This window comes from Tasmannia lanceolata, unplaced genomic scaffold (genome assembly GCF_043159265.1).
Source record: "Tasmannia lanceolata isolate RefF3 unplaced genomic scaffold, GAP_Taslan_0.1 ptg000015l, whole genome shotgun sequence".
NCBI lineage: Eukaryota > Viridiplantae > Streptophyta > Magnoliopsida > Canellales > Winteraceae > Tasmannia > Tasmannia lanceolata.
The window spans coordinates 37,320,770-37,335,647 of NW_027518692.1; the positions used below are offsets into that span (position 1 = coordinate 37,320,770).

At 38.0% G+C, this 14,878-nt stretch overlaps 1 protein-coding gene across 1 annotated transcript; it reads right to left on the bottom strand.

Moving 5' to 3' along the window:
- Nucleotides 1–1,091: 1,091 nt before the first annotated feature.
- Nucleotides 1,092–6,778, bottom strand: LOC143847042 (beta-galactosidase-like). The gene is made up of 19 exons (XM_077355713.1): nucleotides 6,462–6,778; nucleotides 6,246–6,341; nucleotides 6,043–6,155; nucleotides 5,850–5,916; nucleotides 5,655–5,747; nucleotides 5,313–5,456; nucleotides 4,802–4,890; nucleotides 4,590–4,695; nucleotides 4,392–4,479; nucleotides 4,032–4,150; nucleotides 3,778–3,942; nucleotides 3,484–3,659; nucleotides 3,196–3,305; nucleotides 2,976–3,085; nucleotides 2,765–2,875; nucleotides 2,573–2,683; nucleotides 2,262–2,467; nucleotides 1,852–2,170; nucleotides 1,092–1,679 (listed from the first exon to the last, which is right to left on the bottom strand). The coding sequence occupies exons 1-19, from the start codon at nucleotides 6,624–6,626 to the stop codon at nucleotides 1,569–1,571; spliced, it is 2,499 nt and encodes an 832-aa protein (XP_077211828.1). The 5' UTR covers nucleotides 6,627–6,778; the 3' UTR covers nucleotides 1,092–1,568.
- Between the last annotated feature and the right edge of the window lie 8,100 nt (nucleotides 6,779–14,878).

The following is a 14,878-nucleotide window of genomic DNA, read 5'->3' on the forward strand; positions in this document are numbered from 1 at the left end:
CCATAAGTTTAGGCATTTTTATTTTTCAAAAAAATAATAATAATAAAAAAAAAGTTTAGGCATTTCTCCATGATGTTTTTTGTCTTATTTAGTTTGCATTACACTTTTTACATGTAAGCAAACTGACAGGGGTGTCATGCTCAAGTTAAACGGGTGTCATGCCACTCCCCGTCGCCAAACATCATAGTTTAAGAATTAGATGGCCAGCTACTGTTGCATGCTTTTGAGCAAGACTCCCTTCAACATTTTCATTTCTTAATGGCTAATGGATTACCGTTCAAAAAAAAGAAGTCTAATGGATCATGTGGCTGATTATCCATTACTTGTTCACTAAAAATATCAATTGTCACACTTTTTTCTAATTTTGATCCTTTAGAAACAAGGAAAGGATGCAGTCCCTTTTCTTGTTTATGCTTTACAGTGAATTTATACAATCATTGGGCACGTTTGGCTACTATGAGTTTTTTTTTTTTTTACCTAGATAAAACGGTGTCTCCAAGAGAGATGAGGGTGAAGTGGCTCAAAATCAGGAAACTAGTGTCTCAAGTGATGAGAAGTGACGAAAAATCAGGAAACAAAATTTAGGAAACTAGTGTCTACAAAGTGATAAGGACAGGCCAATATTCAGTAAACAAAAAACTATACTCAAAATAGGATTGGTTTTTTCTTGATTTTAGGTCACTTTGCAGGCTCGTCTCAATCATGCCCTCTAAAATCTATCTCCTCCCACTGCCCTATCCCCTCTCTCACCACTTGGAGACACCGATTTATCATGAAAAAAAAATTCTTGGCTGGACTTTTAAAAGTGCTGCATAAAGATAAGAGTGCCATTATCAAAAGAGGGAGTGTGGAAATCATTTCCTTAGAAACAAGAAGTGAAGTGGTTTGTTAGAAAGGACCAGTTCCTGGCTATAAATAAACAACTAAAGGTGTGAAGTGTATTAACAAGCAAAGTTTGCATTCTAATAATGCAACAATAATGACAACCGCACTCACTTGTGTGTGTTGGGCGTGGTGTGGGGGGTGGCAGTTGGGGGATAGATTGTGACAAGCCGTAACGTCTACATAGAAAAAAAGTTAAATAGATAGAGTGCCACTAACGCAGTTATCACTTCCCTAGTGTAAAATTTACAAAAAGAAGAATGGGGTGGTATAAAAGTAGTGGGAGGTGCCCCTTCCCTATACAGAGGGAGCTCCTTTATTTTCCAAAGTGGGTCGTCACTCATAGCAGCTAATGCACCAGACTCTCAAGTCCAACAAGGAAAATGACACCAGAAATGCTCCACTCAAAGATCCCTCCACCTCTGTATTACTTACAAGCTGTATTTAACAAACAGCTAACTTATATATGTACAGAAACTTCTCACCCAATCAACCAATCTGTCGGGCTCTGTCTACAATGTGTGTTGCTGTTACCACAACTTCACCTGTGTGACAAAACCAACGGCCATAATCTTGCATGTGTGCGATAAACATGAACCCCATATCAGCATTTGAAGTGTGTATATATACCAAAGAAGAGCATAAGATCATCCTCTCTAATTAATTTATTGACCTTTTCCAGCTCATTAGCTGCATATGGCCTCAACAGAGAGCTTCTTCATGATATTAGGACATGGATCTCCACCAAAAACCTCAGGAGCTATGGTAACCGAGCACCATTGCTGCCCAATGCAATTCTGCAACAGATTTTTCTGTGTTAAATTCTCAATAACATTAGAAGAAAAAGATACAACCACATTACACATCAGGATGCCATAGTTGGTAGCATATTTACTGCTATTGTCGTTTTGATCACGTAATGTCCTCAAAGACATGCAATGGGCTAACAAAAGGAAGAATGTCAGATACCTTTTCGAATGCATCATATGATTTGTGGGCATGACAGCTTCCCTCCCAAAAGTTTCCACATACTCCTTGTGGAGTCCCAAAACTAGCAAATTTTATGGATGAGATTTTCTGTCCAGTAGCACACGATAGATGGGCTTTGGGTCTCCCATAGGTCTTTGTTTGCCAATTCTCCAGTGTCGGCTGCCACTCAGAAACATCAGCACAGACACTTCCTACTGTTCTTCTTACCAGAGAAATTCCAGTTGGATTGCCACCCAACTCTTCAAACACAACCAACAGATTCCCTGTTGGTTTTAGCCAGGAACGAGGGACGTGATACCTGCAATTTATATTTGTCAGTTCATTGAAGTTCACAAATATTATAATCTTCACTCTCTAGGATTAGTACTTAAAGAAATCAGCTCTCATACCATCTTTGGGAGGACTCCCCACAGTTAGTTTGGCACTTTTTCTCATTGAATGTTCCGCGATAACTACAGTCACCACAACTACCATATGCTTTATAAGCAGGCCAGTACCGCCCTATGCTTTGATCATTTATCCATACTTGTCCCTTTCCCATGCTACCCATATCTAATGCCAAGGCATCCTCCCCATCTGGTCTATTGAAGGTAGTCTGAAAACATTACATGATAGAGAACAAGTCAGGTCCTGATTTTAGCAATAAGAGACCAATTTAAAAATTCATACTAAAGCCCTAAATGATGTTTGAGACTCGCACCTTGTACCATGTTAGGGGCTGCTTTTGAGCCACTAATGATCCTTCAAACCACTCAACAGAGGAACTTCCACTGAGTGAATGAAGTCGCAAAGCTTCACCTTTCAAACCAATCTGCAAGGGAACATCTAATCGCTATTTGCAATCATTTGTAGAAATTAAATGAAACAAAGTGTAGATGAGAATGAGAAAAACCTTGTATGACCATCTTTGCCAGGACAAATCTCTTCTTCCCTCGTTGAGACCATTCAACATAACAGGGCCAAGAACCCCAGCATTCCAAGTCTCAAAATGCGGCCCCACATTCTAGACCCACCAAATGAAAGGCTCAGAGTCAAATTGGTTGCCTTGACTTTACATTGTTTCGTAGAACATGAAACATAAACGACAAGAAAATTGAACTAACCGGGAGGCCAACAGCTATGCTTAGGAGTGAAATCTTGTTACGGCCTGCCCTCAGATTCACGTTGCCAGTAAATGTAAGTTTTGGGTTCTCTAAACTCCCATAAACAGTCCCTGCCAAACAACAGGCAAAGGTTTAGTAATTAACAATTCCATTGGGCATAAAAACGATAGTGGAAGTAGGTATTCTCAAGGTTGGATATTTTATTAGCTATGATAACTACCTGACAGTTGACTGTTGATAAAAACATGTAATGCGTGGCCTGCTGATAACACAGAAAGGACAGGGTACTTGCCATTCCTCAGAAATTCTTCATTTGGGTCTATTGTGACACTGGAGAGAGAGAGAGAGAGAGAGAGAGAGAGAGAGAGAGAGAGAGAGAGAGAGAGAGAGAGAGAGAGATCAATAAGAGATAAACTCTGTCCATTAAAAACTCAAGGACCATGACAGAGAGAGATCAATAAGAGATAAACCCTGTCCATTAAAAACTCAAAGACCGTGAGATACTTACTCTGTCATGTACCATAAATAATCAGTTGTATCTCTTGTAACATTTATCTGCTCCAACAACCTGGCCAATGCTGTCAAATCATCATTATAGGAAGCAGTCTCTTCATTGTATGACACCCAAGAAAACCCATTACTACGTACTGGCGTCATTATCATCCGTGTGGTTTGTACGCCAACCTGTATATGGATATGATGAGCAGTGAGTTTATGGATGTGTGGAAGAACAAGTGAAGTTAAATGCCCTTCAAAAAAAAAAAAAAACAAGTGAAGTTCAATTCACCAAAGCTTTGCTCACCCTTGCAGTGTTGAAACCCGTGTTTTTGCAGTCAGGAAGGATGCTGATGGACCATGGTGGAAGATTGTAGTGCATGCCTTCAAATGCCACTTTTGCAAAAGAATTTGAATCATAGTTTGCAAGGAATGCAGCACAAGCTCCTGATTTTGACTTGAATACATGGGACTGGATAGCCAATGACAATGTTTCAGTTCCAAATTACTTAAGGCTAGCATGTCATCCAAAGACAATAAGAAGTTCCTAGTGAGCCACACCTGTTGGTAATGCCCAAGTGATGCCACTATGGGATCTCCAGAAACTAAAGCCGGTTCACACATTTTGATGGCTCTGTGCAGATCTTTCAAATGGCCCCATTTAGGTTGCCTTAATAATCCTAGAAAAGAAAAAAGAAACCAAGTCACGAAGACGTGGCAAAGATTTTTACGCAAACAAGAACTGCCACTTATTAAGTACCGTATTAGGAGTTAACTTGTATTTTCAAAAAGAGCGGCTTTGATATTGAATACTAGTTCCAGCAAATGTAAATGGAATTGGGAAAGCAAACTGCTACATAAATAAGCAAACTGCTACATAAATAATTTCGAAGGATAAACAGGGCAACAAATTTCACATACCATATTCATCAAGAGGAGCATCATAGTCATAGCTTGTGGCAATAAAAGGACCACCAGCTGTTCGGCCGAAATTTGTTCCTCCATGGTACTGGAGTGTTCAAAGAAAGATATACGAGTTAAGCTTCTAGTAAAATAATTATAGATTGGATTTATGTAAGAACAATATCCAATATTCCGTGAATGCAGTGTACTAGTTACCATGTAATAGTTGATGAAAGCCCCGCCTTTCTGTATGAACCTTGCAACAGAAAATGCAAGGTCTTCAACTGGTCGGTGAGGGACTGGACCACCGAACTCTGTAAACCTGAAATTGCAACAACAGAGAAAGGAATGATAAATGACTCTGAAAAGCTCAACCAAGTAAGTTCTTCTGAATTTTAAGCAGTTGGAACAGAACAAGCAGCACTTACCAGCCAGTCCAGGCTTCTGTCCACATCTTGGGTTTGTAGGGCTTGTCAGGAGAGAAGTAATCGCAGTAGAAACCATTGCAGGTGTTTATCTGTTGCAAGATTGACAAAAATTAAAGATGAATAAAGAAACAGATTCTGGAAAAAAAATAGAGGTTCAATCAATCCACACAATAACCATATCCCACAAAAATTATATGCCTGAGTTCCAACCAATAGTTTCATGAATTTTATTCTCTGGGACCAAAACTTTTTTCTTTTTTGAATGGTTATTATAGGGACCAGAACTTGAACAACCACTTTGCACGTCTAGTTGTCGAAAATGGGATGTGACCAGAAACTATAAGGAGAAAGACACCATTGACTTTCTTAGGCATCATTTCTATCAGTACAAAGTTCAAAAGGGTGCATGAAATGGTGTATGAATTAGTAAAAGTAAAACCACTAAGAAAGCATCCCTAAGAACTACCAAAGAAAGATGCAGTGAAATAACAAGAAAGGTAAAAGGACATACAATTGGATCAGGGGCATCATCTTGTTTGCACATGACCCATGGGACTCCAGTGCCAAGACCAACAGCCATGTTCGCTGCCCATTCCGTGTAGGCTCGACCAGGAGCACCAATCTCATACTCCATGGGCCCATATTCATTCTCAATCTGTGACCACATAGATAGAGGGCCCATCAGGTTTTGGATATGTATTAACTCATAAGTTCATCAGAGAAACTAACATATAATGAGCTTAAATTCACGTGAATTGTTGATTCATGGCTGCTTTGGGATAAACAACAAGAACTCATCTCTGAAAAAGATTGAAAGAGGAGTGAATGCTAGTTGGATAATCACTCAATTCACCTGTGACAGAATGATCGGACCGCCTTGTGATTCGAACAACCCTTCTGCCTTCATCATATCCACAATCTTCTTTGTAAATCCCGCCATGGCCGCCTTCATAATCAGTCAAGCATAAACAATAAATTAATTGAACAAACAACGCATAAATCCAAAAAGTAACCAAAGGACTAGTATTCCAAGTATTTGTATCCAAACCTTGAAAGGCGCATTATTAGTTCTGAAACTAATACCAGGAATGTATTTCAACCAAACAGGAAATCCTCTGGAATAGAACAAATAGCTTAAAATTCATAACATTTTCACTTGAAATGACCAGAAAAAAGAAAACAAATGCAAAAAAAATAATAATAATAAAAAATTCTTTGATGATTCTATTTCTATTAGTTACCCAAAATTCCATTCAGCACAAACATAGGGGCCAATCCGGAGGTGAGCATAGAGACCTGCTTGTTTCACCAGCTTGATGAACCGAACCAAATCATACCTTCCTTCAAAATAATACTACATGGAAAAAAAACCCACAAAATATCTCAACAAATAAATCATAATATTGAAAGTCCCCCCCCCCCAAAAAAGACAAACATTAAATACCATGCCAGGAGAAGGCTCATGTCCATTCCAAAAAACATATGTCTGAATGACATCTAAACCTCCATCTTTAGCCTTCTGAATAAGATCAGGCCACATCTAAAAAAACCCAAGTACAGCAAAAAGGGAAAAATCAGTAAAAGGGGAAAAGAAGTGGCAAAAACTCAAAAAGCAGAGATACCCATCACCCACATTCTCATAAAAACCATTTTTTTATACCTCTGGAGAGCTTCTCGGATAATGAATGGAACCAGAGATGAGAATCCTTCTCTGCCCATTTACTATAATAGCCCTGTGGTCGTATGAAACAGAGCATGTGGCCAAAGGTAGCCAAGAAAACAAGAAAACCAACAGAAATCTTATACTGGATCGTTGTAAATCCATGACCAAAAGCTGAAAGCAAATGGGTTTTTCTCCTTCTGAGAGAAAAAGATTCTGTTGAAGAGAAAAGAGAAAAGAGGGAATATAACAGTTCTTCGTCGGTTTTTTCTTCTTTTCCTTATTGGGCAGAAAACAGTCTGTGTTTTTGCAATGAGAGTTCTGCAGCCGTTTAATTTAAAGCACCAAGAAATGAAGCATTTGAAAATGAAAGTGGGACCCACTTAAATGGTGGGACCCACATAATTATCACACAACTTCTTCTTACGTGTATCCTCATCCAATCAGGTGCTTGTCTCTATTTCCTTTTTGGGTTATCTATCTAATGATAGATTAATGTGCTATTATGGTATTAAGTAGAGTTGTGTGACAGATGTAACCACTGTCCAAGGTTTTGATATCGGCACTCTTCTCTTACAATATGATAATTTTTGCACATTAGGAAATGAGATTCTATTCTGTCGGATTGGACTTTTTCATTGGAAGAAGGTGACCACCACTTTGCAGTTAATGAATTTTTTTAGAGACAAGGCATTTCCTCTGTTTTCTGTGTTTTCTATGGGGTCAGCTCTTGGTCTGATGAAAGACCATTGATTCATCTTCTCAAGAAAAAATAGTAAAAAAGAAAAAGAAAAGAGGGACGAGTTTTATAATTTTAAAATACTGGTTATCCACCACAGCTATAGCTGTATACCATATGGTGTGCCCCATGGGGTGAAAATGTGAAATTTGATATTTGATAGATGAGGTATTTAATAAACTAATATTCCATGAAAAAAAATTCATGGCTCCCAAACATGGCTTAATGTCCTTATTAGTGAAGGGGTTTAGAGTTTAGATACCAAACTCATTTTATTTCTTATAAAATGTAGGTAATAAAAGAATAGAATAGAAAAATGATAGTTACTATAAGAAGGGAATGCATTTTATCAAAACTAAAGAAAATAAGCATCTTTCGCTTTCACAAAAATCTAAAGAAATCGAAGGTGTACTTGCCCGTGGATAAAAGTGAAGAAAAAGCGATGAAGGACTCCCCTGTTAGTCTAAAGAAAATAAAAGTGCCTGCCTGTATACGTCGCCCCCATTTCTACTTTTTCCAAACAGCAATGCAGTTTACCATTTCTTTGTGGAAATCATATTCACTCTCTTTTCTTTTGATAATGACATTCCTTACTTAATTCAACGTTTATTATTAGGCATTAGCTGTCGATAGCTTTTTCAGGGAATTTTTACAGCCCATAACATCTTCTGAAGAGTAATATCAAAACAGAGGAGTATAGATGATGTTAAAAGGGAAATCAAATACTCTCCCCTCTTTTTACTTGAGACACCATCCTCTAATGTAAAAGAGTAGCCATAAATAAAATAAAGGGGAATGTCCCAAGTAAAAAATGGGGCAAATATATCCCTTCCCTATTAAAAAGAGTGAATGTTTGGGAAGCCTGAAACAATATTCCTTGGAATATTAGTAGGGCCAGTTGTGAGAGATGGATGAGGGAGGGAGAGACTTGAGAGGGTAGGAGTGGGGAACCCCCAATTTGAAGTAGAACATTTTTTTAACAAATTTTTAAGGATTTCTCCTTCTCAGCTCCTCTTCCACAATTGGGCCAGTGGAATAATATTTCATGGAATAATTTTTCATGGTTGCCAAACCTGACATTATGTTTTGATTAAGTTGAGCATGACATTTCAACTAAGTGGTCGTGCTTTGCATGGGACAACAACCGGGTATATATCTATACATTATTAGAGAGGAATTGCTAAAAAATTCAAGTTAAATACCTCAATCATTCCAAAAAGGTGATAAAAAAACATGGTAAAATACACGAAAACATGGCAGAACTATATTAATATGTTTAATGTGTTTAAAAATTTATTTCTCAAAAAACAGAGTTTTTTGCTGTAGAAGTTTTAAACTAAGTATTAAATGACAAGCCTACAAAACATGTTTTAGAAAAGGGATTTGCTAGGCAATTTAACAAAAAACCATTTCACGACTCACTTTTGCGGGAGAGAACAGCCCCCAAATGAATTAAATGAACAAGACAAAATACGTTAAAAAGTGAGCCGTGAAATTGCCTAGCAAATCCTTTTAAAAAAGGGTTTTGTTAAGGTGCATTGGGAAAAGAATTTTCCAATTATTTTTCACATTGTTTGAGAATTTTACTAATGTTTCGAGTCATTTTTATCAAAACATGTGTAAAATTCCTTTCCCAATGCACCTTTAACCCTTTAAAAAAACATAGTTCAAAATAAAGTTTTGCTAACTATGACCTCACCAGAGTGCATTGACAATGGCAGAGAAAAATACAAAATTATAGGAATAATAAATATAGTTTAGCGTGATGGTCCAATGGGGGAACCCTTGGTTTTTTGCAAGGGTGGCCTTCGATTTAGTAAGTAGAATAAAACCTATATAATATTACGATATATATGTAGCGTAATAAGCATGGGGCTCTGGGTGCATTTAATTATCATAAAGTTCAAAGGAAACGTTTGTCTTCACTCATTGAGCAACATGGATTCTTGTTCTAATGAAATGGGTCGGTCGGTCGGTCGGTCGTGTCCTTCCTTCACCCTTCTACAATACGTTACCTTCATCTCGGCCCCACCACATATGCCTACCCACCAATAACATAAATAATCGTCATCAATAATAAATGACAGACATGAAATAATAATGGAAATGATATCACCACTACCGTATTTTTTTTTTGAAGAAAACCACTACCGTATTTTGATGTTCGGACTCCTCACTTTATTAAAAATATACGGTATGGCCCGCACCATAGAATGATCCAAACCGTCCATTAGATGGGCCACAACCTAAATAGGTTGAGCCCCAAAAATCATTTCCATATGTTGATCCTAACCCTCCGATCTATAGAGGGACGGATCAACCCTCTAATATTCAGTCCCTCTATAGATCCGAGGGTTAGGATCAACCTATGGAAATGATTTTTGGGGCACATAGGTTGTGGCCCATCTAATGGACGGTTTGGATGATCCTATGCTACGGGCCATACCATACTTCTCAATAATTTGAGGAGTGGTCATCAAAATACGATATCATTTCGCAAAAATAAAGGTTTACAGACTTACTTCTGCGTTTGTTAGATATCCACATCCCCATATTTTGATAACGGCACTGCTCTAAGCAAGTGACGAGTGCCACCATATTTAGCAAAATTACCGGGTATTTTTAACATATTTTCAAGACACTGATATTCACATGACCATGTTTCGGTAATGGGACGAACTGGCCTTGTTTTACATGATCATTCAAAAGCAAAGAGCCTAATTTCTCTTGCATGATCTTTTTATTAGGTATTTTCACGATTGGGTAAGGTGGGGTCCAAGCAAAACACATAGGTTCCTTTCTCATCAATTGAGATGGGTCCCACGCCTATCTCCTGATGGATGCTGATCTGATGATCATAACCAGTCCATGTGACGGGTGGTTATGGTTTGAGAATTGCACTAAATAGATTATCCCAACCGTCCAATCGTTAGACTTCAATTATGAAAATCAACGGACAAAATGTAAATTGATCTCATCCGGTCCATATCTTGGGTGACAGGGCCCACAAAATTAGAGAAAAAGAAAGCTATTTTTGATAAAAATATTCAAATTTAGTGATTTAATAAATCATCGGCAATAATTTCAAATTTCAGGAATGATAGATGCAAGGACGCGCTTATAGCATTTTCCTCGTTTTGTTCCCCACTTCCAAGACTCAATAAGGGATCTCCTCATTATTTCAAGAGAAATGGACCCACTTTATGGGCCCAATAACAACTGTTTTCATATGGGCTGGGTCTATTTTTGCCTTTTATCTTATTATTTATATTTTTCTTTTTAGAATAAGAAAAAAAAAATAGAGATAATTAATCATAGGAATAAGGTCCGATAGGACTTGAGAAGTACAACTAGATCAGAGTTGTGTCCATAATTGGATTCATATCCTAAGGTCTGAAATTATTTCGGATTGTGACCCAGACATGGCCACAGAAACCGACAGAGCATCATAGATTTGAATGGAGGGTTTCAGTGTATGGAAATATTGTCCATATTTTTGTTCATTTATGTATATTCATTAGGGGTATTTTGGTAATATTTCAAAAACCCAATCGAAACAACAAATAACTTTTTATTCTATCGCTTTTGATTTTGATAACTATATATCTCTTGAATTTCTTCCCCCCTTTCCCGCCCTAAGTCTAACTGTGAATACTTTTAGGGCCTGTTTGGATGCCGAGAAGATTTTGATTTGGATTTCTCACATTTGCAGCCCTTTTTGCATTCTAATTTGGATCGGATCAAATTCTTAGATTTCTAATTCAGCAGCTGACAGTGAAAAGAATCAGATTTCTAAGTTTGCTGTGGAAATAAGAAATTGGAAGGAGTTTCCTTAACCCTCTTTCCTCCTAAACCTTTCCCCTCCACTAGGAAGTACCCCCCCTCTCTCTCTCTCTCCCTATACATGAGCTGCCGGATCTATTCATTTTGTATTCAAAACTCAACTCCAAATCCTAATTCAAAATGGGAGGTATCCAACGGGCCCTAATTTGATAGAATAATGGGATTTTTTTAAAAAAAAGATTATTTACCACTAATCAAAATGAAGTTAAAAAAGATTGAATGGGTGAAAACCATATATTTACATACCATCCCAACCGTCAAAATGAGGGGCTCAACCCCATCAAGCATATAATAACAACACAGATCAAATTGGCTTTTAGAAGGAAAGGATATGCATTCCTTTATTGTGGCTTATCCCATACTTTGAATCATTTAAATTAAAAGGTGGGTCAGGGATTACTTGTGCAAATCCCTCTTCCATTCTTTTTTGACAATGAATTACACGTAAGAATTCAATATGAGAGAGGATGAGGACGACACATTGGCTAAGACAAAGGGACATAATGTGGGTCCCATAGAACTAACATTGCTTTCAAAGGACACGAGGGAGGCACTGCATGGAAAGGGGCTTTCATGGCAGTTGGGTGTAATAATCCGTAACAGCGTCAGATGATAGAGGGGAAGATAAGGAGAGAGAGGGCTTGAGAGGTGTGTGGGGCTGACCATGTTGATGAAGCAATTGAGGGCTTAGTTTTCTTTATCTACAAAATGGATGAGCTAGCCACAGGTGCAACTTGGGGTTTTGATGGGCATCCATATCCAATCTTCTCTAGCAACTGTGCTTCATGTAATCCATTGCTACAATATCTTCTCAGGATATCTGTGGAGAATGTGTGGGTCATATTTGAGATCCTTTGGTCTATCCACAACTCTCTCTCTCTCTCTCTCTCTCTCTCTCTCTCTCTCTCTCTCTCTCTAGTCTGAGCTCTCTCTTGAGAGGGTTAGTTTGGTTGCACAAGGGCTTTTGTGTGATTTTTGGCTGCCACGTCAACTAAATGCTTTGCAGGAATATCATCTAGTTCGATTAATGTATGAATTGACTGGAATATTTGTATATATTTGAATGAAATATTTAAATATTTAAATGAAATATTCAAGGGATCGATTTGCTAGGGACCATCGCAGAAGGCATTTCGTGGAACCGGCTGTTGCATACGAGTGCAGCCACCTCAGATGAATTAAATGAATAAGACAAAATCTGAGCCTATGTGTTTGCAGTCTTATGCAATAGCCGTTCCTCAAAATGCCTTCTGCGATTGTCCCTAGCAAATCCCTATAAAGAAACTTAAATTTAGGAATTTTGTAGCATCCATCCCGGAAGGCATTTTGTGGATGGCCTGTTGCATGTGAGAGCAGCCATACGGGTTCACTTTTCAGCGGATTTTGTCTTCATTCATGAGGTGGTTGCACTCACATGCAACAGGCCATCCGCGAAATGACTTCCGCGATGGATGCTAGCAGATCATACAATATTTTTTAACAGCTTTAAAGAAATTTATGCTTATAGGATATTTAATAGCTACTGTAGATACCATAAGGGCCCGTTTGGATGCCTATAATCCACAGATATGGCAGTTTCCTTCACTCACTTTGCTCCTCAACCTCTCCCCTCCGGTAGGAAGTAGTTACGCCCTTCCCTCTTTGTCTCCCTCAACATGAGCTGGAGGATATATTCATTTTGTATTCAAAACTAAATTCCAAAATACAAAATATGAGGTATCCAAATGGACCCTAACTTTCTTGTGTTTTTTTATAGAATTTGCGGTTGGGCCTATCTGATCTCACTTTACCAGAGGATCAATTGAACATGCTGAAGTTTGAGGAGACTGAATTCTAAAAGGAAAGATTGATTGGTCAACTTAAGAATCAGTGGAATCATGTTGGTGAATCAGGGAAATCAATGGCTAAATTCACATGGAAACACTCAAAATCAGATCAATCCAATGGTACGAATGAGGTTGGCTCATTTATGCACTCTAAGATGGGTCCCAATTGCCGAAATGAGCACCAGAGCTGTCTGATCAAAGATCAATCAGAATTCCCAACGTCAAATATATCAGATTAATCGGGAATCATGGACAAATGTCTAAAGAGTGCCCCCAATAGCCTTGGAGAATATGAGTCAATCCAACTACACAGATCATCCCAACAATACCATCAAGAATTTTGAATCTCCGATTATCCAATCGACGGACTAAATTCAGCCACACTTTCTGAAAAATCCTACTCTTGTCCCAAGTGCATTTACAGCCTTCATAAGCTAGCATGCAACCCTTTGTTTAAATGGAGATAACCATCAAAAACATATATTTGGGGAATGATTTATGCGCTCTAGTGTTAGTGTTTTGATAAACATGAGCTCCACTTGTTTGTCGTGTAGTATTTAAAGGCGTGTCAGAGGAAATTACGGTTCTCAAAAAGCTCTTAAAACCCTTTAAATACTACACGACAAAAAAGTGAGCACATGTTTATCAAAACATTAGAGCGCTGAAATCAGTTCCCTATATTTTTTGGGAAATGATATATCCGCCCCTTTTGATCACCAGGAACACCCTATGTCAGTGTATCAATGACTAAAGAGGGGCTGTTGTACTTATGTCAGAAGAATTCAATGCCCCTGATTGCCACAAACACCGACCGGGGGTGTTCCTGGTGATCAAAAGGGGCGGATATATCACTCCCCTATTTTATTTTATTTCATGTTAGGTGGTTTTAACGGAAAAAGGTCATTTCTATTAAAATTGAGAAAAAGCTGAAAATAATTAATAGTTTCATCTTGTAACTTCAAGCCTTATTTGCTGTCATAAATCTCATCCCTAGATCATACCTGATCCAAGGGCCCAAGGTCATCCCAATTCAAATGTGCTCCTTAATTTTTATGAAAACGATTTGATTGTTTTTTAATCGAGTAAGATAATAATAATCCTCTTCATCCCTAATCGATTGGATTAATCCTGACCCTTGATAAATCCTCAATGAATGAATTTCACTTGTTATAGCCAAATGACCTTAGTGCTCTCAACACAAGCCAATCAAATTAGGCCACGTTTGTATACCTCGTGTTTTTGTCTTTGGATTTGAGTTTGGGATACAAAATACATCAATCATCCCCATGCTCATGTCGTGTGTGTGTGTGTGTGTGTGTGAGAGAGAGAGAGAGGGGGGGGGGGGGGGGGGGACATCTTGCCGTTACAGCAACAAGACGTCAAGGAGCAGTAAGGGCCCGTTTGGATACCCCTTGGATTTGGATTTGGAGGTGAATTTGGATTTCCAAAATCCATGGATTCAAAATCCAGAATTTTAAAATTCACAAATTTATAAATAATGCCGTTTGGATAACCACGTATAGATTTGGATTTCAAATCTAAATTAATTTTTTTTTGTTTGGATGCTCTTTGGATTTGAATTTAAAATCTAACAAAACAAAAAAGCCCTAAAATACTTGATATAGCGGCATTTCAGACATTTTCCATGATCCAAGGGTATTCTAGGTATTTTACCTTATATGAGGTTGTTTTGATCATTTTTTATGTCATAAGGGTGTTTTAGTCATTTTCCGTGACTTTAGGGTACTTGGTCTTTTTCACCCGGTATAGGTGTATTCCGCTCATTTTGCATGACCCGGGGGTATCCTAGTCATTTTACCTAATATGACGTATTTTTATCTTTTTTATCTCATGAGGGTATTTTTAGTCATTTTAGTCATTTTTCGTGAGCCAGGGGTCATTTTTACTTCATATAGGAGTATTTCAACAATTTTTCATGATCTTGGGGTATTGTAGTCATTTTACCCCATATGAGGTTATTTTGATCATTTTTATGTCATAAGGGTATT